At 39.9% G+C, this 27,283-nt stretch overlaps 1 protein-coding gene across 3 annotated transcripts; it reads right to left on the bottom strand.

The window, feature by feature from the left end:
• Positions 1–27,283, bottom strand: XRCC2 (X-ray repair cross complementing 2). Of its 3 annotated transcripts, XR_003431824.1 has the most exons (4): positions 27,149–27,277; positions 14,700–14,781; positions 4,690–6,221; positions 1–2,861 (listed from the first exon to the last, which is right to left on the bottom strand). XR_003431824.1 is itself a non-coding variant. In XM_027101447.1 (3 exons), exons 1-3 carry the CDS (start codon positions 27,200–27,202, stop codon positions 5,500–5,502), a joined length of 843 nt encoding a protein of 280 aa, XP_026957248.1. In that variant the 5' UTR covers positions 27,203–27,283; the 3' UTR covers positions 3,249–5,499. The 3 variants fall into 3 exon arrangements, 2 of the variants coding, with proteins under 2 accessions (XP_026957248.1, XP_026957247.1); XM_027101447.1 differs by lacking the exon at positions 1–2,861 and having other exon boundaries at positions 3,249–6,221; positions 27,164–27,283; XM_027101446.1 differs by lacking the exon at positions 1–2,861 and having other exon boundaries at positions 3,249–6,221.

Here is a 27,283-nt window from a genome sequence, read left to right as displayed (position 1 = left end):
CAGTTTTCCCAATACCATTTATTGAAGAGGCTGTCTTTTCCCCATTGTATATTCTTGCCTCCTCTGTATTGGCTTTATTGATCCCTTATTACATTTTTCCCATTTTATTTATCTCTGCTTTTGTTATTACATTTCTTTTATTTGGGGAAGGGGATTTAATTTACTATTCATTTTCTTCTTTAAGGAAATGCTTATTTAGCTCCTTTTTTAGCCTTTCATCTGATCTAACAAAAGGGTTTAAGGCTATAAATTTCCCCCTAAGTATTGTTTTAACAATACTCCTCATATTTGATATAAATTTCATTAGTGAATTAAATATTTTATATTTTCTATTGTGATATCTCCAATCTATTTTATTTCGAAGTTTATTCCTTACTTTTGAAATATATGCAGATTCTCTATGATCTCTTCGTTACTGATTTCTGGTGTAATTGTATCAGCACTGGAGAACTTACTCTGTGATTTCAATCCTTTGAATTTTGTTGACACAGCTTTATGGCCCACTATATGGTCCCTAAAAAGTGTTATAAGCATGCTGAAAAATAATGTATTCTGCACTTGATGAGTGGTGTGGTGTTTGTGGACCATCCTGTTCTATTTTTAGTATCCTTACTGATTTTGTTTTGTTTACTGTTTACCAATTACTCGGGTGTTAAAATCTCCAAACATAATTCTCAATGTCTCTATTCCCCTTGTATGTCTGTATTATCCTGGTGAATTGAAAGTTTTATCAACTCCACTTTTTCTTTACCTCTAGTAAAGATACCTTCTATCCTTACCTTAGTATCTTTTGTCTGGTATTACTGTACATATACCAGCCTTCTCTTAGTTCGCATTTAATGGAGGATTTTTGTCCATTCCTTTAATGTGAAAAATTATAACCCTTTTTTTCTATTCTTGAGTGGTTATTCTAGAAACCATAAGACGCAATCTCTTTATCAGTGTCTAACGTTGATACCTTTCCTTCTCCCAGACAATGTAAGGACCTTAGAACACCCATTCCATTTACCTGACTCCTGACTCATGGCGTTCCTCCCATGTATTCTTAGTCTGCATGAGTTGTGGATGTGTTGATATATACATTCATGTCTGTGGGGGCGGGAGTGGTCATTTCTTTCTGCAGTTTCTCACCCATAGAGACCTGTCTTTTTGTGTGTCGTAATACCTTAGATTGTATTTTGGACACTGCATTTAAGAATTCACTTTTAAAAATAACTTGAGGCCTATGAATGATATTGTCATCCTCCAGAGAGGATCTGTTTTGGTAGCGACATATTCTGCTATTACTGGAAGTCCCCCTAAATGACTGTGGGGAGAGTTCAAATTACTGATTCAAGTCTTGTAATGATTACAGTATTTTTCAGGGACTTTTTTTGAGATTGTTTTGATGTGTCCACTGCCTCAGTTTTCAGATTTACTGATACCGGTTGTTACTGATATAAAGTCTCCGCTCTATTTACAGTCATGCCTTCCTGTTCGCTCTGAAAACTGTCTGAGCCCTTGCTCTTGGCAGTCATTTGACTTTGTTGCTTCTCTTGTGTCATCTATTACAGTAATTTCTACTCAGTTTTTCTCCTGTGTCCTTTGTGTTTATTCTTTTTCTAACAATTTGTATGTTAGTATTTTCTAATTGTGAATATGATTTCTTATGTGACCTATTGATTATTTAGAAATTTAAACTTTTTTCTAAATTTGGAAACTTTCTAGTTATCCTTTTTGTTGTCGACTTCTGACAAGTGCATTATAATGAAGAAAAATGATCTCCATGATACTGACTCTCTGAAATTTGATGTCTTCTCATAGCACATGATCAGTTTTCATAAATTTTCCTTTTGTGTTCAAGATATGCATTCTCATTTTGTCTGCAGAGTTCTACATACGTTTATTACATCAAGTTTGAGCTTGTGCTTAGATTCTCTCTCTTTAACTGATTTTTTAACTGCTTGGTCTCCCAGGTATATTAAAATGTCTACCATGATGGTGACTGTCAATTTCTCCTTGTAGTCTCTAAATTTTTGCTTTATATTTTTGAAGTTATCTTACAAAGGACATATAAACTAAACCTTTTATCATTAACCAGTTAAGACAGAAAATATTACCACAGTTAAAGTCTATTTATACAGCTCCAGGAGCTTCCTTTGATACTTTTCTAGTCTTTTTAATCTTTAGGCTCTCAACATTTCTGTATCTTGGTTTTAGATGTATTTCCTTAAAAAGCATATAGCAGATTGTTAAAACTCTAGCCTAATTACCCAAGATTTTTCACAGAAGAGTTCAACACATTTATAACTGGATTTATCTCTACCGCATTATTTAGTGCTCATTTGTCCTATCCACTTTTTCTGTGTTTGTTCATTTTTTCTTTTTCTCTTTTCCCTTTTGCCTCAACATATACTACTGGAGCATATATTAATTTGTTTCTTTTAGAAGCAGCTCTTCAAATTGTCAAGTTAATACTTAAGTCTAACCTTGGTCCATATCTTTACTCTCCTTCAGAATAATACAAGCTATTTAGATTGATATAATTTCAATTACCTACCTTCTATGTACTAGGCTTATAGGCAATGGGATGCCTAGAATTGCTACTTTATATCGTTTCTTCCTCCCATAAATTGGATGTGGTTTTACACCATCAATATTTCTTTAGATTTCTCCAAGTGCTTACTATTTTCTCTACTCACTATTACTTCTTACATTTCAGGCTTTGGGATCATATTCTTCTCCTTGAAGTCCATCTTTCAGAAGTTCCTTTAGTGAGGCAATTTTGGTGGTAAATTCTCAGTTTCTGTTCATCTGAAAATGTCTGTTTCATCCTCATTCTTAGATAATCCATACAGAAGAGTAGTCTGCATCAAAGTTTTCTGGAATGATATTAATAATCCAGCATTTGAGAGCTGAAAGCTGACAACTTTATACAATGGAAGTGATAAGGTGAGCACTGTCTTGACTTTCTGTAGCATTTATCAGATGAACATCTGAAACATCTTTCATATGCATGTTTTAAATGGTCTCCCTGAGAAGTGCACCTATAAGAAATGTATTTTATGATCCCCCCTTTTAAACAAGTAAATGGGATAACTATCCTAGGATCCGTAGTCCTCACTCCGGTTATTCCTCTGGCCCCATCCAGCATCCCCATTATCCGCCACCTGTGGCTCAGGATGTGCCGCTTCTACCCCTTTAAGGTTGGTTCTTTTTATAAGTATTAATTTTTCTACAGTGTTCAAGAAATCCCATTGGTATAACTTTTAGTTTAAAAGACTTTTTTATTAGCCAGGATTAATTCCTTCCAACATGTTAGATAACAAATCTTTTTAAGATAACTAAGTCTTTGGTCTGACACATTAATACATAATTGATAATTTAAGTTAATATAAAAGTTCATTATTTTTTAATCATGTTCCTGAAGAATAAGTTATAAATCTGTGAATAACAGCGCATTAAATTAGCACTTCATTTATACAGAGGAGAAATGGAAACTCCTATCATAGCCAAGGCCAGAATTCTGCTAAGAGTCGCTAAGTTTTTCATAAACACGTGTAACACACACCCAGCGCTTGACAGAGAAGGTAGCTGAATTTTCACATCTCAACAGCTAAAAGGAGAAGTCCTCTTAATTACAGCAAGAGATTGTCACTCTTACTGATCACACACTCTTATGGGGGAAAAATAAGCATATTCCCTCAACATACAAATATTTATAAATTACTTATGTGTAACATGTATTGCATGTAATAACATACAGAAAAACATAAGCTGAAAAAGGATGAACTATGGATAAAATATGTAAATATTTAAAAGTATATTAATGGCAAGAGAACATTTATTGATGGCACACAGGTAAGCGGGTATGAATGACAGTAATGTGATCCAATGTAATTTAACTTGACAGCCAATTAGAATGCCATCATTTTAAATTCCATAATGTGGCTAAAGAGCAAATACTGAGCCTAGAGGGGCTGTTAGTCTGACGCCTGCCGACAGTTTGGTTCCCCCTCAACCCACAACAAAAGTAGTTCCTAGACAAGGATTTGCTCATTAGGGAGACAATCCCAGGAGCCCCATGAGAGTGGGGAAGTGAGAGGGAAGGATGGGAGGCAATAAACAGTGAGTTAATGGACAGATTATTGCTGTACGTGACTGGGAATCAGTCCTACCAGGGCCACCCTGAGAAATGCGTCGTTGTCCTCACTGAGGGCTGAGGAAGCAGGTGCATTCATCTACCGAATCCTGACCCTCACTGCTTAAGGACTGCCAGGTTTGGGCCCCATGCAGCAGGCTCTGGCGTCCAGGGACACCTTCAGAAGTCTTTGGGTTTGGGGAACTGCAGGTAAGCTCCAGGAGCTCCAGGTATGGACAGCAGATGCTACATCTGCTGTGCCTGCATTATGAAGATGATCCTTTAAGCCCTTATAAAGAATCTTCATTAGATAAGTGAACGTACAGTTAATTTTAACTAAATAGGTTACATATAAATGAACATACCTGTGAGAACACCACTGTCAATTCTTTCCACTTTTCCCACAGGATACCTCAAATATACATGTGACATAAGGCAATCTGATATATAGGTTGAGTGAGTGCCAGGGTCAATCTGAATATCAAATATTGATATAATTTAATCTTTTCTTAGATTAAAATATATAAATCAAAGTTCTAAAATTTTCTTCCTCTTCCACAATACACTACCTTGTGTGCCCCTGGAGGTGCATGCTCCCCTTTCTGGTCATTACTGGGCCAAAGTATATACAGCCTTGTCCAGCTCTCAGCTGGAAACATTTCAATTCATTTCAGAGTATGTCTGAAGTATTCTAAATGGGTAAGAAAACACAAGTAACATACAGTTACTATATAGTTTTAGCATTTATCTATCACTTAACAAGAAAGATGAAAATTTCAATATTCACAGAACTCCTTGAATGGGTATCTTATTTCCCTGTGTTTTAAAAATTATACAGAAGCTCAAGCATAATGCAGCTCCATCTTTGAATTCAGTAAAACAGATCAAAGTGCTCTGACTTTCCATCGTCTTTGGTGTGAAAGGCAGATTGGGTAGGCTCCTTGTTTTCATCCTCTTTACAGAAATAACAGCTCTACAGAAACATTTTCCAAATTTACAGCTTCTTAAAGGAGTTACATATGAAAAATCAGAAATGCATTTCAACTTTCCTAAACAAGTATTTAACTGAATTCCAGAAATGTGACACAAAGTTAGAATATTCCACTTTATTTGGACTGAAATGTATATCTTATTTACTTAGTCTTAAAACAACTTAATATAGCTTAATTGTTATTATCACTTTGAATAATCTTCAACAACCTAGGGAAGAAGAGTCTAAGGTTCTACTGTACTAGTTTAAGAAATCCATTCTGTATAGAAACACGGTTATGTCAAGTTCCCTTAGAGTTTAAGAACTTTAGAATCAAACCCTTTTGGCCTATTAAAGATGTTTTAAAATTTGCATAATATCCTACAAAAAGACTATCTTATGATACATATCAACAAAACTCAACACCACTTTCTCCAATAATAAAAAAATGCTTTTTTAAGTTGTTACTTTTTAAATGACGTGAAACTAAAGAAAACTGGTTGCTCGTTTTGGAATCATCTTGTTTGGAGAAAAAGATTCTGTGCTTTACCACTTGTTGCCACGCCTTACACAGATAGGGTCTATAGTCTACATCCACATCACTCTGGCGATTAAAGGCACAAGAAGGCCCTTCTGCTGAGCCTGAGGTTTTCTGCATTATACTTTGTGTTGTTGCAAAAAGAGCCAACCGATACTCATTTACCAGCTTCTCTAAGAGTTGGGAACATTTCTTCAGAGTGGACTCCTGTAAGTGAACACTTTCTCCTCCACTGACACGGTCTATCCAATAAAAAGCTGACAGGCTATCTAAAATCAAAAGGCAGAGGGAGGGGTGGCTACAGAACATGGTTTCTAGCGAGTACAGTGTGAGGAGTAACTGGGTGCTACTGCTGCAGTGCACCAGAAAAAACCTCCCAAGGCAGCGTTTGATTATTTCTTCAGAACTTTCCGATAGTCTGTGCTCAAGAATTGTAACAAGCCGAAGTATATCAAAGTGGTAATCTGTGTCAATAAACAAGACTTCTACTTCCAGTCCGCCTTCCGATTTTGGAAGTATACATCGTGCTGTTAAATGATAAAGCATTTCTGTTTTTCCTGTTCCTTCTGGGCCATGAAATTCAAGAATATCACCTGTGTAAAATTTAAAAATGTCAGTCAAAATGCAGCAGCATTTGATAGCCTACAATAATGACAGCCTACAAAATGAAAAGTGTGCAAGAATGTTTAAAAAGACATTTACTGAAATTTTTTCCTTTTGAAAGAAAATCTAAATCCATTTGCCAAAACGGATTTGTATAAGCAAATACAAATAAATAAGGAAAGAAAAAGTAAATCACTAAATTTCACCTCTGAGAAAGGTGTTGGCTATTAATTAGCACAAAGAAAATTTGAAAAACAAAATGACATGGTTGAAATGGGCCTAAGGGAATCTCCTGGTGAGGGGGCCACATACACTCACACTTAAATTGGTGACATTACAGCACTAAGAATGAAGTGCCACAGATCTAGGGTCTTTAAAAGCTACTGACTACTGCACACACCATTTCTGGTAGTTAGTTATCCCATATCCAGTTTCTCATTTTTCCTTAAGTATAAAACCCCAGTTTGGGGGGAAAGCAATGTGCCCAGCTTAAAAACGATTCTTCTCAGTTTTCCTTGCAACGAGAGGCCAGCAGGCAGCACAGCTGTAGCCATTGAGACACAGGTGGATGTCTGTTGGGGTTTCCAAGTTGTGCTGTCCTCACACAGGCGCCACTTCTGTCTGCTCTGCCGCTCCCTCCTCTGAGATGACAGCGAAGATGACAGGTATACACTGAGGAGGGCAGACCCTAAAGAGGGTGGGGCAGGAAAACAGGAGGCACCCAGGACGTGGATGACAATAAGGAACCTCGCACACCAGCCTGCCTCCATACCTGTGCGAGAAAAATAAGCCACTTGGCTGGACTTCTGCTACGTGCAAGTGAAACAGTCCCTAACTAGGGCTTCTCAAAATTGCTGGCATTATGGGTGGAACAGTTCTTGATGGTACAGTTTCACACATACAAGGCAGTAAGAACCCACAGCTTTCAGGCCCTAAGTGCCAACTGCATCCCTCAGGTGAAAACACCCCTGCACGTTTCCAAACTGCCTCCAGTTACCCTTTGCTATATGAGTATTGCTTGATACTGTCTTGCTGAAATGACATCTGCACTGTGAATTATTTTCCTAGCATTATAAATCAAAGTCAACTACTCTAAACTTTGAAGACCCCAAATCTCTTTCTATATAGTTTCCAATAACTCTCTTTCATTGAGGACAGCACAGGTAAAATAAAACACCTGGGGAAACTGTCCAGCCTCCAGAGTTTTTCAAAATCCACTCTAAACAGTGGCCTACCAATTCTTGTTTGCTTGACATTTAATTAGTTTTTTAAAGATTTATTTATTATTTATTTATTTATTTTAGGTTGCATGGGGTCTTAGTTGTGGCATGCGGGCTCTTCGTTGTGGCGCATGGGCTTTTCTCTAGTTGTGGCGTGTGGGTTTTCTCTTCTCTAGTTGTGGCGCACAGGCTCCAGGGCATGTGGGCTCTGTAGCTGTGGCACGTGGGCTTAGTTGTCCCGCGGCATGTGGGATCTTAGTTCCCCGACCAGGGATCAAACCCGCATCCCCTGCATTGGAAGGCGGATTCTTTACCACTGGACCACCAGGGAAGTCCCTGTTTGTCACTTAATTTATGGCTGAACTACATAATTGGAAACACTATGTTAAAAATGCAGATTATTAGGCCCTAAACAAACTACAAGTCGATCTGAGAATCCAGTTACTTTATTTCCTGCTATTCCTAACAAACCATTGTATGTTGGAACATTCACAAATAATGTGTAAGAAACCTAGCAATCTGTCACCATACCATATTTAAGGTAGTATAAAACTTCAGCCAATTTCCACTATAATCTTATATACAATCTGCAATTCAAAATTTTAATTAAAGACTCCCCCAAACCCCTGCCCCCAAGATTCCAGCTTCAAGGAGTAGAACTATTTTCATATTAACAATTGTTCATGGATGCTCTTATTAAAAGTTAACACAGTGACTAAAACTATATTCAATCCAGATGTTCCAGTTACTCTCTCCTACTATATAACTGATGAGCTAAGTGGAAATCCTCCCTGCCCCCAAATAAAAATCTTTTACCGCCCTCTATTATAGAAAGAGAATAAGCTATATGCACTAGATGAAGAAACATTAACACCGAACCAATATTAATGATAGTGAAGGAAAGCTGAAAACACAGCTTAGCAAGATTAACCTGAAAGTGGTTTGGAGGACACAGAGGACCACGCAGAAACACGACACGGAGACCGACAAGCAGGCCACACGCAAGCACCTTCTCTCCTTTCCCCAGGAAAGGCAGCCTAAGAGTCTGAGAAGCAGTAACCAACCTTTTTATAGCGCTTTCCAAATGAAAAGGGACGGCTGCGTATCTCGCTGGATCCTAGTAACAACACTCTGAGGTGGGAAGACCAAACTGTATCATCTTCTGTCATCACACTTAACATGCTATATCATTTTTGATGATTTGCTTGACTGATTCTATTTCTTGTTCACTACTTTAAGGTGGGGACTTGAATACACTATCCCCAGCACAAAGTACGGTATCTTTTGAATGCATTTCATCAGGTTACTTTCTTCTTAAGAATTTCTTAGAAGAAATCTAAATAATGAAAACGTAAGTTCTCATTTGGTGAAGAAAGTCAATTTTGGAACACGGCATTTTGAAAGGGAGCAGGTGTGGTAGGGAGTTACAGGTGGGGATGTGGGCGTTGGTTAGCAGAGTCGGCAGGTGCGAAGGCCAGCTGCCCCTGGGCCCGAGTGTGCTGACACTTCATTTCTATCACATCTTCAGCCTCCTTCACTTAGAAGGTAAGGGTTAAACCTAAGGTAGTGATTTAAAAGTTCTCAGAGACAGGCTTGGAAGTGCTGTGTAAAAAAAAACACATAAGCAGAGCAGAGATTTTTTTTTTTTTCTTTTTTTTGCGGTACGCGGGCCTCTCACTGTTGTGGCCTCTCCGGTTGCGGAGCACAGGCTCCGGACACGCAGGCTCAGCGGCCATGGCCCATGGGCCCAGCCGCTCCGCGGCATGTGGGATCTTCCCGGACCGGGGCACGAACCCGTGTCCCCTGCATCAGCAGGCAGACTCTCAACCACTGCGCCACCAGGGAAGCCCAGCAGAGATTTTTAATTCACATAATCATGTAAACATCCTAACAAGAATTTAGCTTTCAAAAAAAAAATTAGCTTTCAAAATGGTAAGTTAAGATGTATCTCTAGGTGTCACAAATAAATATATCCTACAGCCACTACGATTTAAGATTCACAACAGTAATAAGAGGCTGGATATAGCAATCTAGGAATAAGTTACACAGAAATAGAGAACAGAAAACTCTTTGGGGGGTGGGAGTGAACCTAAAACTAAGATAGAGGGCCAAAACTCAATTCTTTGGATAGATCCACAGCATAAAGACAGATAAAACAGAAATTTAATAGAAATAGTACTAAATAATACTAAATGCAGCAGAAAAGTCCTAAAAATAAAAAAAATGGCAGGGGAGGGTAGGAAACCGATCACTAAACTGGTCCTGGATAGTAACCTTATAGCAGTAAATGTGTAGCCTGCAAAAGCACATTAATGTAAACATTTTATGAACCAAACTTTAAAAACTGAGATACTCAGAAGATAGGCTGAGGGACTTCCCTGGCGGTCCAGTGGTTAAGAATCCACCTTCCAATGAAGGGGACACGGGTTCGATCCCTGGTCGGGGAACTAAGATCCCACATGCCGCGGGGCAACTAAGCCTGCGCCCTCTAGAGCCTGTGTGCTGTAACTACGGAGCCCGTGTGCCACTAGAGAGAAGCCTGCGCGCCAAAACAAAGAGCCTGCACGCTGCAATGAAAGCTCCCCCGTCCTGAAACTAAGACCCAACACAGCCAAAAACGAATAAATAAATATATTTTTAAAGTATATTATTAAAAAAAAAAAGAAGTCAATAAGCTGAAAAGGCAGCACAGGGAGCAGTCACTGCCTCTAGAGTAAGAGCAAGGAGAGAAATCAGAGTGGGGGAAGGTAGGGACACATCAGGGACTAGAAAAGAACACAATGGTTTAGGCTCATTTAAAAAGTAAAAAATTCAGTAGCAGTTCCATGTGTCTGGAGAGTCAAATGAAGATAAATTAAGCTAAGAGAAATGTAACGTATTCTGAAGTAAAAGAGGAGGGACTCCACAGAGAGCTAGAAATACTTGATATTGGTCAGAGGGTAACTGTGAGATATCTCTGGATATTTTCTGGATTCTTAGAACAGGGGAAAAAATGAAAAGTTTGCCAAGTATTTTCTTGGAGAGAGGGGTGGTGCTCGTGAACATTTTTCATCATAACACAAAAGAGAAAGGCTTTCCTACATGGTTTAACAAGGCTTTCTAAATCCATGTGTTAACGAAGGACTAGCTGGTGTGGTGTAAATATGGACTCCTTAGAGCCCTGGTTCAGCACAAGTTAAACTGAGGCAAAGTTTAAGGCTGGCTAAGAGATTATTAGGTAGACAGAAACCCTCCTATCCTTTTACAGATTACTAGCAAAGTGGGGGAAAAGGTCATTTGTAACAACTGGGTAAGTAAAATCTGCAAACTTGGAAATTACACATAAATACTATCATTAACTTCTTGAACTAGATTCCCTGCAAATATGTTTAATGATGAACTGAAATCAATTTCACTGATTTTTATAAACACTTACTATCTAATCATAAGATCAAAAATAATATTCAGGGACCTCCCTGGTGGCGCAGTGGTTAAGAATCTGCCTGCCAATGCAGGGGACACGGGTTTGATCCCTGGTCCCAGAAGACCCCACATGCTGCAGAGCAACTAAGCCTGTGAGCTACAACTACTGAGCCTGTGCTCTAGAGCCCTCGAGCCACAACTACTGAGCCCTTGCGCCGCAGCTACTGAAGCCCACGTACTTAGAGCCTGTGCTCCGCAACAAGAGAAGCCACTGCAATAAGAAGCCCATGCACTGCAATGAAGAGTAGATCCCACTCGCTGCAACTAGAGAAAGCCCGCTTAACAGCAATGAAGACCCAATGCAGCCAAAAAAGTAATAATAATAATAATATTCAAACATTATGTTCTGTAGAGGAGACACGGTCCTTTTAACTGCATCTGAATCACTATCTCGTAAGTTTCTGTGAGCTGTTAAAAAAATCTCACCCTAGTCCTAGGCAAACTACTGCATATTACAACTGGTAGTTAAAGGAAACAATCCCCCCCCCAAAAATCACCTCTACAGTTTGACATTAGACAAATTAAACTAAATCAGAAAATCTGGATGGTTTGGCCTTGATAGTTACTCTCACAAATAGAATGAGTAAGGGGTTTGGGTAACAGATTGTCGGAGTAAGTTCACGAATTTAAAGAGCCTTCAAAATCAGTAAAAGAAAGAAAAGCCAAAAAAATACACCATCTAGGTACCAACCTACTAATTGTATAACAAATATGTTGAATTTGTAGAGTACAATCATTATAGTACTGAAGAGGTAATGAGTCTGTATATGGTACTGAATAAGTACTATCCAAAAAAAGTATTAAAAATATGTTTTACAACAGCGTTAGAGACCCCTGTAACAGCTAAATCGCTTACAGCTTCAACTTGAGCTTCCCTATAACAGTTTCTGATAAACTGCTGTTGTTGATAAATTACTCTTATAATCCCAGTCTTATGTATGCTGTTGCTCCCATGAATATTCATCTAACCAGTTCTTTTTTTCCATCTAACCAGTTTTATAGCTCTAAGAGCTATCATAGTTTTAAGTAAACTTTTTTGTTAGTGACTGAACATAATGGTGTTTTTAAAGTTTCTATAAATGTAATATTCAAATGTATAAGCTGTGCTTCAAACCTATTTTTTTTTTGTTTTCATTTTATTTATTTTTGGCTGCACTGGGTCTTCATTGCGGTGCGCAAGCTTCTCATTGCGGTGGCTTCTCTTTGTTGGGGAGCACAGGCTCTAGGCGCACAGGCTTCAGTAGTTGTGGCACGTGGGCTCAGTAGTTGTGGCTCTCGGGCTCTAGAGCACAGGCTCAGTAGTTGTGGCACACGGGCTTAGTTGCTCTATGGCATGTGGGATCTTCCCGGACCAGGGTTTGAACCCGTGTCCCCTGCATTGGCAGGAGGATTCTTAACCACTGCGCCACCAAGGAAGTCCTCGAACCTATGTTTTAATGTCAGTTTCGTAAGGTTCAACTTAATAATATCCTTTCTGATAGAATAAAAAGAGTTCAATCTTTTGTCTAACATGTTTGATCAAAATTTGTCATTTATTATTGATAGTTTAGAATTTTTTTTTAACTAACAGATATGCTCTATAGGAAATACTAAAAGGAGTCCTGCAGGCTGCATGAAAGGACAGCAGTAGACAGTAACAAATCCAAATGAGTTAATAAAGAACATAGGACTACATAGGTAAATATAAAAGACAGTATAGGTGTTTTATATTTTTAATTATTTTTTCATCTGATTTAAGATTATTAAATTATTAAATAATTATTAAATTATTTTTATATTTTTAATTATTTTTAATTATTTTTCATCTGATTTAAGATTATTAAATTATTAAATAATTATTAAATAATTTTTATATTTTTAATTATTTTTTCATCTGATTTAAGAAACAACTGCATTAAGTAATTTTAATGATTTTAACTAAGCAAAATTTTAAGTGTGTTTAAGGGCATACCGTATATAAATATGTAATTTAAAACAGCACAAAGGAAGGGGACAGGAATGGAGTGATACGGTAGCAAAGTTTTTTATAAAATATTGAAATTAAGATGGTATTTAATCCAAACCAGATTGTTATAAATTAAGATGGTAATTGTAATCCTCAGGGCAATCACGAGGTAAATAACTCAAAGAAAAAAAAAAGTAAAAATAATGACAAGGAATTAAAATGCTACACTAGAAAATATCTATTTAACACAAAAGAAGACAGTAAAGGATGAATAGAGAAACGAAAGACGTAAGACACATATAAAACAGATAGCAAAATGGCAGTCATAAACCCTATCTTAACTAATAATAGTAATAAATGGATTAAACTGTCCAGACAAAAGGCAGATTGACAAAATGGAATAAAAAAACATGATCCAACTATAGGCTGTTTACAACGGGCACACTTTACATCTCATGTCACAAGGCTGATAGTAACCAAACAGTAACCAAAAGAGAGCTGAAGTGGCTAGCCTATTATCAGACAAAGTATACTTTAAGACAAAAACTGTTATTAGAGTCAAAGAAGGACATTTTGTTTTTTTATTGTGGTAAAAGATGCTTAATACCATTAGCCGTCAGCGAAATGTAAATCAAAACCACAATGAGGTATCACTTCATACTCACTAGGAAGGCTATAATCAAAAAGACAGACAGTAACATGTTTGCAGGAAGTGGGGAAATTGGAACCATTATACACTTCACTGGAACCACTGGAACCATTATGCACTTCACTGATAGTGGCAAGTAAAATGTGGCAATTCCCAAGCAGCTACTTTGGAAAACAGTCTGGCAATTTTGCCAAAGGTTAAACACAGAGTTACCATGCAACCTAGCAGTCCCTCTCAGAGGTATTATCCAAGGAAACTGAAAACATTTCTCCACAGAAAAACTCGTACACAAAATGATCATAGCAGCATTAGTCATAACAACCAAAAAGTAGAAACAACCCAAATGTACACACCAACTGATGAATGGGTACAATAGAATATTATTATTCAATAAAAAGGAATGAACTACTGATGCATGCTACAATATGACAAATCTTGAAAATATTAAGCAAAGTGGAAAGAGTCAGTGACAAAACACCACATACTGTATGATTCCAATTACATGAAATGTCCAGAAAAGGCAAATCTATAGAGGCAGAAAGTAGATTAGTGGTTGCCTAGAGCTAAGGGATGTGAAAGGAAATGGGTAGTGACTAGTAATAGGCAACGGTTTCTTTTTGGGGTGAAGAAAATGTTCTAGAATTGATTGTGCCGACAGATGCCTAAGTGTGCAAATTGTACACTTAAATGGGTGAACTGTATCTCTTTAAGGCTGTTATATTAAAAAAGAAGAAAACCACCTAAGCACACTACCTTCTTTCTAGTTCTCCCTAGTGTAGAGGGGCCAGTAAAACAAATGGGTATTATTCTCCCTATCGCAAAAATATTAACAGAGCTACCAAGTACCGAAGGACTTTCCCGTGATTCTCAAACTTGTAAAGAATAAAAATAAATAACAAAACTCCCATTAAATACTGTGCTGGGATAAAAGAGGTTTTCATACTGAAGGCTTAACTGCAAATAAACCAAACCCCATCTCATCTGACACAGATAATGAAGGCTTAAAAGTGTCTCATAAAAAAAAAAAAAAAAGTGTCTCATCATCATCTTTCTCAGTTTTTAATTTCACAGTGTAACCTATATAGGCTGTTGCTAGAAGTGTGTGTATGTATATGAACATACGTGGGGGAAAAACTTGTTTTATAAAACTTAATTTATGACACTATATTTTGGCTTGAGATTGTGTTTTTACCATGCACAGGTGAATCTTCATCAGCAAACAGATGTGGTTCTATTTCTTTCAAGGAACTTCTACCTTCCAGTCGGGCAAGGAGCTTGTGAAAGGGAAAAAAAAGAGAAGGAAAACTCATTGTTTAAAAATATAAAATCCTAGAAATCGACATTTATTCAATTTTCCAAAAGTCTGTAAGAGACTTTTCATCATTTTGAGGATCTGAAGGAAATTATGAAATAGAAAATACAGTCTAGGAGAAAAGTTGTGTTCATTTATTCAGAAAATACTTTATTTTTTGTTAATGTACCATATACAGTTGGTATAAAATGAGTCCCTGCCCTCAAAGAAGCTGATAGGGTCTTTGGGACACAGCACCAAACTGCTAATTGCAAAGTATTTACCTTCCTTACTCATTATAATTATCTTTCTCACTCTGCTCACCACACTTGTTATCAGGTTATCAGCTTTTAATCTGTCTGCCCATTATATCGCCAGCTCCTTATCTAGGGAGGGGGGGGACAGAGAGAAAGGTGGAGAAGAACTTCCCTGAGAACCTCCCAGTGAATTTGTCAATTCGTGAACAGGGCACAAGCAGGCATACCTGGCAGATGGGACATCAGCACAGTGTGTGGGTAAACTATAAGCAGATTTGAATTGCTAGAGCTTGTGGCACGAAACTGGCAGGAGATAATGAAGTCCTAAAAGAACAGAAGTCAGATCACAAAGGGTCTTGGATGTCACCTTTAGGAGTTTGCTCTTTGGCTTGTAGATAAGAGCAAGGGGTTTTAAGAAGCAATCTAGAACAGTTAAGAGTAGACAGCTAGGTCTTTGGGCCTGAGGTTTCTCATCAGTAAAGTGAGCAAAACAAACAGTATTTCCCTCACAAGACTGTTGAGGATTCAGTGTGTTCCGAGAGTGCCTGGCACAGAGTGAGCATAAGCTATTATTATCTGCATTTCAAACAGATCATCTTGGTGGCTACCGAGGGGATAGATTTGAGAGCAAAGCCAGATGCGGAGAAAAGGCCCAAGTCCATCACACTAACCTGGAGAAGTGCCTGTACCAAGACAGAAGGAGCTAGAACTACAGGAAGCAAAATTCCAAGACAGACTGAAATGTCAACGTGGGAAATATAATCAAAGTTGATTCTCAAGGTTCTAAGGAAACAGTACAGATTTGACAACCCTTCTAAACAACAAAAATGCGTATCACAAACGAAGAAAAGCAGTCATCCTTTGTGGGTTTTTTTTTTTTCTTTTAAACAGAAGCAAAAGTTTTTGAAAGAGTTCCTGCAGTGATGAAAAGGTTCTATGTATTAATTTGGCAAATATTTACTGAATGTCTACTATGCACAAAGCACTACGGCAGGTAAAATGGAGACTACAGAAATGAAGATAATTAAGCTACCCTCAAAGAACCTGCAGTTAGGTCCTCTAGGAGATGAGATTTTATCACAAAACACGCTAAAGACTGCTAACTACACTCAAGAGTGCTTTGAGTTAGAACAGAGCTTCTGAGGGCAAACCTGTGGTCAATTATTTTCATAAATATTAAGACATTATTTGTCTTTCTCACTATGCTGACACTTGCACTGATGGTGCAGCAGCAAAGGTGGGTAACACTGCTGGCACCCAGCACAATCAAGGCAGTGGCATCAAACCATATTAGTGCACACGGTACTCTTCACCACTCACAGAAGAACAAAGAAGCAAGCGAAACTATTTTTGCATAAGAATGTTTTTGATGTGGCAGTAAATAAGTATTGACTCCATATTAAATCATAACCTTTGAGTACTGTTGAAAATATTCCCTGTGATGACGTGGGAAACGTATTAGTAGGAAAGAATTTAACCTTGACCAAAGAGAGGTCTGGCCTTTGCCCTTGGCTCCTGGGAAATAATCTCTAAGCCTCTTGGAAAATCCTGCTGATAAAAGTGTCTTTGTTTACCTGGGGGCCCTGAGCCACACCAGATAGTCTCACAAGTATCTTCACCTAAAGGTGAGGGCTTTGGGTCAGCTCAACCTCTGCATAGTGGCTGGACACAGAGGCCAGCTGGTTGGGGGGCTGACCATGTCTACATGACAAAGCCGCATAAACACTCTGGACACCAAAGTTCAGGGGAGCTTCCCTGGTTGGCATACTGTCCCTCACTGTTGCTGGGGACAGTTAGCACCGTCCATACTCCACTAGGACAGGACAATTGGAAGCTCCATATTTGGAATTCTGGATTTTGTCCCATTATATCTCTTCCCTGGGCTGATTTTAATCTGTATCCTTTTGCTGTAGTAAACTATAACCATGACTAAGCTTTCAGCATATTCTGTAAGTCCTTCCAGCAAATCACTAAACCTGAAGGTGGTCTTGGGGACCCCCAAACATGCAATTAATGTCAGAATGAGTGAGGTCACGAGAACCTGGAACTCTGCAGTTGGTGTCTGAAGTGAAGGCAGTCTTGGGGACTTCCCCCAAGTTCACACACAGACAAGGAAAGCACTTTTGCTCCGAACTGAAATACAATGGTTTTTCTCTAGGAAAAGCACTTGTGTGATTACCTGAGCTGCATACTTTTTCATAAAACACCCTTTTATTTGAAAGAATGACTGACAGACAAATTAGGATTACACAGACTTTGTTATTTGGCAGACGTTTTACTGAAAACAAAGAAAGTCAGCTGGTCACTTTAAGGAAACTGACAGTATTTGTTGCCAATGATAAAATTTGAATTTTGGAAAACTTTTATCCACTACCGTGAGCTTGACAGCATCCCAATACTTAAAGCATTGGTGAAATCACTAAGTATTTTAAATTTCTCCATTTCACTGACAGATATAACCCACATAAACAACAACCTTTTGGTTATGGACGTTAACCGGAACTGCTGTGGTGACCATTTTGTACGACATACGAATACTGAACCATTTATTACGCTGTAACTCAGTCCTCAGGCCAAAAAGTATGAGAACCACTGGGTTAGAAGGTTGAGGGTCCAGAAGAAGAAGACAGAGAAACTTTCGTGGACAAGATGGAACACATGAAATGACTATAAAATGTTTTTAAAAGCATGTATACAAATGACCAACATCCTCATCAGAATGATTAAAGTGAGAAGCTACTCCAACTGTTTACCCTTACTGTCACTGCTCAAGATATTTTAGAATCCTCCTCTGGAGAATTCCTTGTAAGACAGAATTCAGAAAAGGATTAGAATTTTATTGACAGGACTCTTAGATGAAAATGGTATTACTCCTCTTATCAAACTGGCTGACTTTGCCGATTTGCATCTGACTTTCCACTATTACTAAAAAGTCAAATTCATTTTCAAAGGATGAAAACTACCTACCAATGAGAAATTTCAAAACAGTGTTTTACAATGCCAAAAGCAGAGTATACCGAATACAGAGGAAGTGAAAGTACCTCCCAGAATTTGGAAATAGATTAACTCTGACAAAAATAGATAATATTAACAATTTATAGAAGTCACTTGATGGGATGAGATATCTTACAAACCTAAGCAGAAAATACCCTAAAAATTTGGCATTAACCTGACCATTATGTAAACTAAAATGAACGATGTTGTCCAGATTTGAGGAATAAGCTGAAAGAAGCAAGGTAGAATCAATCTAGAGTTTCAGAAGGGCAAAGAGTAAATTAAGCCAGGGTAAAGGGAACCAAAGTAAGTTCTGTTTGACATGATAGTTTAATCCTTTTAGGGAAGATTAACACATCAGGCAAACAAAGCAGGGTGATGGTAGCTATTAAGATAATTCAACTATTTCTCTTGATTCTCTAAGCAACCTTTCTGAGCGCAAATTTCCTAACTGGGAAAGAATACACAGTGGACACAACAATTTTACTCTATTTGGCAGTTCACTAATATTGTAAATTAATAGATTTGGCATTTGGTTTGTAAATCAGTATCTGCCAGGTTTTATTATCATAACAATAGCTAACTAATAATAGCTACTATTTGTACTTGCTGTGGTACATAATTTATATACATTATCTCTTTAATTATCACATTAACTCTATTTGTTATCATTCTATTTTTCAGATGAGAAAACTAGTAGACGCCAGAGTTGGGATTTAACTGAGATCTCTGGCTCCCCAAGCCTGGAATTCTTCCCCTGTGCTACACAGCCTCAGAATCAGTATCACTGAGTCTGAAAAAATCTGAGTACAGGGATGACAGTTTTTGGACCTACTCAGCCGAAGATCAAACCAATCTGAGGTCCTGTCTAGGCAATTATCTGGTCTCTCTCGACCATCTCTCTTAGCACTCCCTCTAACATCACAAGGAGCCCCAAATGTTTTCAACAGCAACATCAATACTGGAGCTAGTATACGGTCTGCAAAAGGGGTAATACTCAATTATACAGATATTATTTGGTAAAAATTTCAAGCAAGTCAAGTGTATTCCAGGAACTGAGTAAGGTGCATAGATACAATACCTTACTTACATAGATACAACAGACACAGTTCCTATCCTCAAAGAATTTAATGAGGGAGAGTCAACGGTTTAAAAAGTACGATAAAGTATGGTAGGTGCTATAATATCAATAGAAATAACATGGGGCTCTGTGAAGGCATAAAAAAGGGACAGTCGATTCTCATCTGTGTGAGAGGCAACTTTAACTCTGAAAGAGAGATTTAGCATGTAGTTCTTTCAGGCACGTACAAAATATTCATTGATAGAGCAATGTCCTTTCCCTATTCTCTCAATTAAATGCTCTAAGGCCTAGACTATTGAATGAATGAAAATTCTACACATTCCTCAGGGCCAGCTCCTTCCATGAAGCTATTCCTATACTTAGGAACACATTACCTACCAGGCTCCCTCATCTGGATGTAAGAGCTTGAAAGGAACTGGCTCACCACCAATTCCAAAATGCTTTACATTTGGCAGAAACTTAGTAGCTACCTATTAAGTTGAAGGTAAACAGGTCACAGGTAGGTAGAATTGGGGGAGGATGGAGAGTAAAAAGAACCTCCAACTACATAGATTTTCACATGTGTGGACAATCTATGCAAACTTCTACTAAACAAAAGTCCTTGACTATTCTTACAGCTTTCATCAAAGTTCTTAACACTCATTAACAAAAGTCTGTTTTATAGACAATCATATAGCTTCAATGCCTGTTAAGTAGAACACGTACCATACAGATGTTTTAAAACATCATTTGGTTATGGAAAAGCTTACACTAGAGCAGGAAGGAGAGCTTAAAGATCAAATTAACCAGAAATGAATGACATTAAGGCAAACATGTGTATGTAATTGTCATTTGGATAAAGGCTCATTTCCCCTGACCTTTTGTGATTAAATCTGTTTACAGATGGACCCCAGCAGCAAGGTTTCAAACCACTTAAGTATAAAAGTCTACCTAAAGAAGCAAACACTCTAAACCAAATAGTCCCACCCCCGCCCTATAACAGGCCTGGATTTCCACTACAAACTGAATACAATTCTTAGTAGTTTTATTACATATATAGAGGAAATTTACTCCAGGCAAATCTGTGTTAACTATAACATACAGAAAGTAAGAGAGGAGTTGGAATGTGTAGGATGGCAAGGGAAAGCAGCAGCTATGTTAACATGTATGTGATCAATGCAAAATTGGGCCCTTACCATGGTAGTCCCTTCAATTCACGGACTAATTCTTTTTCACTTGTGAAATTAGGCTCCTCTGCCACTTAGAAAATTCAATCGCCCTTCAGGGCAGAGTACTAGGCCTGGCTCTTAATAAAGCTTTCGTCTAAACTATATGGAAAAGACAATTGTTACTCGAATACTAAATCATAAAAATTCCATTGTTTCTAAGTATAGGCCCCAAAGAGCTGCTGCCTTTACAACTAATATTTTTTAAAAAGCAATCACCCGGGGCTTCCCTGGTGGCGCAGTGGTTGAGAGTCCACCTGTCGATGCAGGGGACACGGGTTCGTGCCCCGGTCCGGGAGGATCCCACATGCCGCGGAGCGGCTGGGCCCGTGAGCCATGGCCGCTGAGCCTGCGCGTCCGGAGCCTGTGCTCCGCAATGGGAGAGGCCACAACAGTGAAAGGCCCGCGTACCAAAAAAAAAAAAAAAAAAAGCAATCACCCTATACGAAGGAAAAATAGATATATAAAAAGTCAAGCAAAAATTACTATATGTACCTAAGCAGCATTCACTTCTAGCAGAATTTATAAGGACTAAATTTTAAATTTATGACATCCTACCAGTTAGTAATTTCATTAAATGCATAGTTAAGATTTCACTAGGGGGCTTCCCTGGTGGCGCAGTGGTTGAGAGTCCGCCTGCCGATGCAGGGGACAAGGGTTCGTACCCCGGTCCGGGAAGATCCCACATGCCGTGGAGCAGCTGGGCCCGTGAGCCATGGCCGCTGAGCCTGTGCGTCCGGAGCCTGTGCTCCGCAACGGGAGAGGCCACAGCAGTGAGAGGCCCGCGTACCGAAAAAAAAAAAAAAAAAAAAGATTTCACTAGGAAGTTATATCAGACTATGCTTCACAATGTCATTTAGACAGAATAATCAACTATATGCAAGATCCCAGAAAGAGACAATAAAGCACAGAATCAAAACTGCAGAAGCTTAACACTGGAAGGACACTTACCCCTCCCCCACCTCCCTTGTATGTGAGGACCTCTACTGGAGAATACCTCTGGTGTATGCTCCCATCCTCCTGTTCCCTCTTCCCCAGGGAAGAAGAGGTTTTTCTAATGGGTTAATTTGAGAGCAGGAACTAGACACACATTGATTGGCCCCATCCTGGGTCCTGACAGCTTGCCTGCAGGAAGTGCATATTCTGCTGTTTCTAGTGTAGGAGGAGGGGTGCTCAGAAATGAGCATTTGGCAACATGAAGTTCGATGGTAACCCTGACAAGAGCACTTTTGGTGGAATATGGAGACAGAAGCCAGATAACAGTGGGCTGAAGAGTGAACGAGAGAAAAGTAGGCTCAGGCCAGAGCACAAGGGAGGAGGGCTCTACAGAGGAGGAAGGGAATGGGGCTGGTAGGGGCTGGTGTGTAGGGAGTCTTCTGGTTTGTTTTGTGTGTACTGCTTTATGTTAGGATACTGATAGAAGTGATTGGTAGAAAGAAGACTGCAGATACAGAAGACAGAAAAAGTGGGGATACCTGCAGGAGTGATGTCCTTGAGGGAGTGGAGTGGGGTGGATGGAATTCATATCACAAGTGGAGAACCTGCCCTTTCTTAGAAGCAAAAATATTCTACTTTACAGGAAGGAATTCAGAGAAAATCAGTACATGTACTTTTTATCAATACAGACTTGATGAAAAACCAGGAATTGCTATATTACTACCCAATAAAGTAGACTTCAGAGCAAAGAAAATTACTAGAGACAAAGAGAGACACTACATAACGATAAAAGGATCAATCCACTAGGAAGACATGTGATCCTAAATGTGTACGTATCAGACACATCTCAAAATACATGAAGCAAAACTCATACAGCTGAAAGGAGAAACAGACAAACTCACTAGTTGGGACTTCAACACCCACTTCTCAGAAACCAAAAGACTTACTAGAAGATCTGAACAACACAACCAACAGGATCTAATTCATATACACAGAACATTTGACCCAACAATAGCTGAGTGTATATTTTTTTTCAAGTGCCCATGGAACGTTCATCAAGCTAGATCACACCCTGGGCCATAAAACAAACCTCAACAATCATAAAAGAACTGAAGTCATACAGAGTATGTTTGACTATAATGGAAACAAACTAGAAATCAGTAACAGACAACAGGAAAAAATAAGGGAGTTCCTGTGATTTTTTTTGTTTGTTTTCTCAATGACACATGAGGCAAGGCAGAAAGGAGAAGGAAGAGAAGGGAAGGCATTTATCATTAATAAGGAGAAGGAAGAGAAGGGAAGGCAATTTATTATTAAACAATTATTGAGCACCTACTGTGGGCTAAATATTGTTCTAAACACTGAGACTTAAAGGAGTAATCCCAACAGAGAGCAGTCACCACCCTTCATTGGCAGGGGTGGGAGGTGGGGAGGAAGACAACATATAAACAATATAAGATGTCAGATGTGGTAAGTGTAAAGAAGAAAAAGAAACAGAGTAAAGGAATAAAGATTAACAGTAGGAAGGACCTCCTTATACTGGATGGAAAAGCTTCTCCTCTAAGAAACATGAAGCAAGTGAAGAGGCAAACCGTGTCAATTTCTGAAGGAACTGCAAAGGCCCTGAGGCTGAAGCACACTTGGCACATTCAGGGAACAGCAAAGACAACGGTGTGTCTGAAGAAGAGTGAGGGAGAGTGGAAGATGAGATCAGAAAGGCAGGAGAAGAGATCCGAGGCGGGAATGAAGGGCAAATCATACGATTTGCAAATCATGCATCAGTGGAGTAAACAGGATTCTGGATATTACTATAAATGATACAGGAGCCTCTGGAAAACTTTGAGTCTGCTTACATTTTGAATGGATCACCCTGGATACTATGTGGAAAATATGTTAGAATAAGTGTGAACAGGGTGGAGCAGAGCTGAGTTAGAAGGTTACTGTGATCAAGCAGGTGACAGCTCCTAGGAATAGGAATGGCTGCAGTAAAAAGCAGTGAAACATGGTCAAATCCATGACATATACTGAAGGTAGAGAAAACAGGATGTGCGAATGGATGTGGGCTGATATGAGAGGAAAAGAGGATTCAAGAATGACTTAGTTTTTGGCTTGAGCGACAGGTAGAACAAATTCACCGTTTGACAAGATAGGGAAGGCCTGGGAGGAAGCAGGTTGGGGCTGGGTGTACATGTGTGGTGGTAAACCAAGACTGCAGTGTAGGGCATATTAAAATTTTTTTCATGTTTTCTCTGCATCCAGGAGTCAATCATGATGAGCACGTTAAGTCTGGGATGCCTATGAGACATCCATGTGGGTATGTCAAGAAGATACTAGAACACATGTGTCTGGAATTCAGGCGTAAGGTTGGATTTGATGACAGGTGTTTTGTAGGGAGAAAGTGAATTACTTTCTAGAAAAACACAAGTGGACTGGGAGTCCACTTGAAGTTGATGGTTACAAATTTAAAATGAAATCAGTCGGCCTGGTTGTGATTTTCTTTAGCAATATTCAGCTGAGTGGGTAGACAGTGAAAGTAGACAGCTGGGTTTAACCGCAGTTAGGAAAGTAGGTTAGGATTGAAAGGGACAGGGAAGTTGAAAGTACTCATAATGGAGGAACGGTAATGATGGAGCACTGATTCTATTCTGGGTAGGAAGGGAAGCAAAGAGAGACGGGGACAGATGTCGTTCTAAGTCTACCATGCGAGACCAGAATATTATTAAATGCTAAATATTTTCTTATTTAATATTTGCCTCTGGCAAAAAGGCCACCCTGAACCTTTTCTAAGAAAAGAAAACCAGGGAATTCTCTGGTGGTCCAGTGGTCAGGACTCTGCACTTTCACTGCCATGGGCATGGAGTCAATCCCTGGTCGGGGAACTAAGATCCCAGAAGCCGCACGGTGTGGCCAAAGAATAAATTAAAAAAAAGAAAACCAGTCATTATTATTAATAAATAGTTATCAAGTGTTTACCATGCAGGGAATACTGTGCTTAGCTGAAAGGACACATAGAAATATAGGGACCCACCTCCTAGGAGTACAGCTGAAAGACAACTGAGAAATCATCATCTACCGCCCTCCTTTTACAAAGGTAGAAACCAAGGTTTAATAACTTATCCAAAATCATCCAGCTTGCTCCCGGCTGAGCCAAGACTACAGCCATGGTCCAGGGTTCTCTGTCTCAGCCCCCAAACTGATGCCATTAGAAAACCTCTGGGAAAATGTGTAAAAATCCACCCTGAGAAATGATAATTGGGATGGAGAAATTTCCTACTTTTCATTTCAGTATTACTGGAATTTTCTGTCATAAGCATGTACTACTTTAATATAAACTATTATAATAAGGTTAAAGAGAGGAAACAGTACGTTGTGCATGACAACCAAAACTGGACACTTTGAATCTATCCATTGATTACTTTTAAACGCAAGGCATTTTCAGCATTTTTGAGAAAATGTAAAGTACACCAGGGGTCCCCAACCCCCGGGCCTCGGAGGGGTTTGGGCCCGAGGCCTGTTAGCAGCAGGTGAGCGGCGGGGGAGCGAAGCTTCATCTGCTGCTTCCCAACGCTTGCATTACCACCTGAACCAACACCCCTACCCCCATCCATGGACAAACTGTCTTCCACGAAACCGGTCCTTGGTGCCCAAAAGGCTGCGGACCGCTTTAGGACACCACTACTTAACAAGGATGCGCAAATGAAGCCATTTGGTGGATGATACCAAAATACTGCCAAAATCTTTTCTAATACTGTCAGAGGAATGTAAAAGTAAAAAATGCCATTGTTACTGTGCAAAAGTAAGGTAAAGAACAGATTATTCTACTGTAAATTGCATTCCAATGTGTTTCTTCTTTAAACCAAGGGCTCCTTATATAAGTTTTCCACTCAGCTATCTGGCCTACCCTAAATTGCATCCCTAGAATCTGTTAAAGGAAAATAATTCTTTGCGACTGTTTTCTTGGAAGACCCTGTATGAAATGTCTCTTCCCTACTACTCACAAGATGTGGGAAAGGTTAGCTATTTTATAAGGTGGTTATTCTTGTGAATTAAAAATTTAAAGTAGTTTATTTCAGGACTTCCCCGGTGGTCCAGCGGGTAAGACTCCACGCTCCCAATGCAGGGGGCCTGGGTTCGATTCCTGGTCAGGGAACTAGAGCCTGCACGCATGCCACAACTGAGTCCACACGCCACAACTAAAGATCCCGCATGCCGCAACTAAGACCTGGCGCAGCCAAAATAAATATATAAAATGATAAATAAATAAATATTTTTTAAAAATAAAAAAAAATTAAGTAGTTTATTTCAGCCTCTTGGGATAATTTGTGACCTCAGATATCTTCCTCAACACATTGCCTCCAGGGAGGATCCATCTAGTAGACTGATGTACAAAGAAAGACAATAGAATCCAAAGAAATTAAGCCATGGCCATACAGAGCCCAGCACTTAAGGGAAAAGAGGGCTGCTTAGTTGGTTTTGATGACAAAAAGGAAAAAGAATGAAGCGGCACCAGCTGCCCAGCTCCCTAATCTTCTCCCCTCCACCCCACTGTACTCCACAGTAATACGAGTGAGCTAATCTTGCTTAGGATCTCCAGACGGCCGTGGCAGGCAAACGATATGATGCTAAATTCTTTGTTCAGTGCGTCGACTGCACTGGGCTCTCATTTTTTGGATGTTAGGCTTGTTCTGATTGCAAAAGTCATCTGAGTTTAACCTGCGTTTCAAATTATCATTTCAATCAGTAAGGTTGTAACTGTAGCAGTTCTCACAGGGAGCAGCGCCTCTACTCTGAAGGCCCAAGGGTTGGCAAACTATGGCCGGTGGGCCAAATCCTGAAGTTTAAAAAATAAAAGGTTTACTGGCACACAGCCATGCTCGTTTGTTTACACACCTCTGGCTGCCTCCACATTAGCACAGCAGAGCTGAAGAGCTGTGACCGAGACCGAATGGCCCACAAAGCCTAAATACAGACTATCTACTCTAGTCTTTCACAGAAAGAGCCTGTTGATCGTTTAAGAAGGTATCGCTTCCCCTCCCTCCTCTGTATAAAAGATCCTCCATAACCTGCCTCTGCCTATTTCTCAGGGCTTACTTCCCAACACTGTTTCCCCACTAGCTTTGTCCGTCTACGGAGAACCACTTACCGTTCCCCTAAATCAGTGACGCCCTTGCTCAAGGCAGAACCCACATACTTGCAACTCCCTGCCCCGAACGCCACCCCCTCCTTGCCAAGCCACCGACCATCCAAAGGTCCCTAAAAACCTCAGCTGTCCCTCCCAGTTAGTCTTCCAGGCTGCCCGCCCCTCGACTGGACGGCACGATTTACCAACCGTCCTGTAATTTGTAGGCAGCCTCCCTTACTTGTCCTGCAAAAGCAGAAGCTGTTTCTTGCGTTTCTTAACCAGCGGTTAACACGTAATAAGTGCTTGATACTTGCTGGCTGAATTCCTGAATAATCTTTGCAGACACCACATGGCTTGTGTGGCCCTGGATGCTCAGGCTGGAAATGTAAGCTGCGATAGCGAGGCTGAAGGCCCTAAGCAAAAGATGTACAGAACAGAGGCAACAGGTGGAGCCACCTACTCAGATACCACTGTTCTAGAAAAGTCTATGAGCACTCCGCCTGGCGATCCCCTGCTTTTCCTAGCCTCTCTTGCACACCGTACCATGTCTGACTGGTTCACGCATGACAGGTTTGGCCCGTAATTCTAGCGGTCTCGGGGGCCGGCTCCGGGGACACAGGTTTGGGGGGCGGGGCTCTAGGCTCGCCGGCGTCCGGGCCCCGCGCGCCTCCCCCTCCCCGGGGCGCCCCGGCCTCCCGCGCCCTCGGGGCTCCCTCGCCCGCCCACGGCCCTGTTCTCGTCTCCCTAGCTCCCACCTCGGCAGCTCTCACCTCCGTCCCAGACTCAGACCTATGGAAATCACTACACATCGCCCCGGAGGCTCGGCGCAACAGCCACTCAACTTTCCCGCCAGCGTCGCCATTTACTGCGCGGCCTCGGCCCAGCAGCCA

Source organism: Aethalodelphis obliquidens, unplaced genomic scaffold (genome assembly GCF_003676395.1).
Source record: "Aethalodelphis obliquidens isolate GAN/ISIS:26980383/991018 unplaced genomic scaffold, ASM367639v1 scaffold5, whole genome shotgun sequence".
In the NCBI taxonomy this organism is placed as follows: Eukaryota; Metazoa; Chordata; class Mammalia; order Artiodactyla; family Delphinidae; genus Aethalodelphis; species Aethalodelphis obliquidens.
The sequence above is the reverse complement of the archived record's forward strand: the minus strand, read 5'-3'. Positions and strand labels throughout refer to the sequence as shown.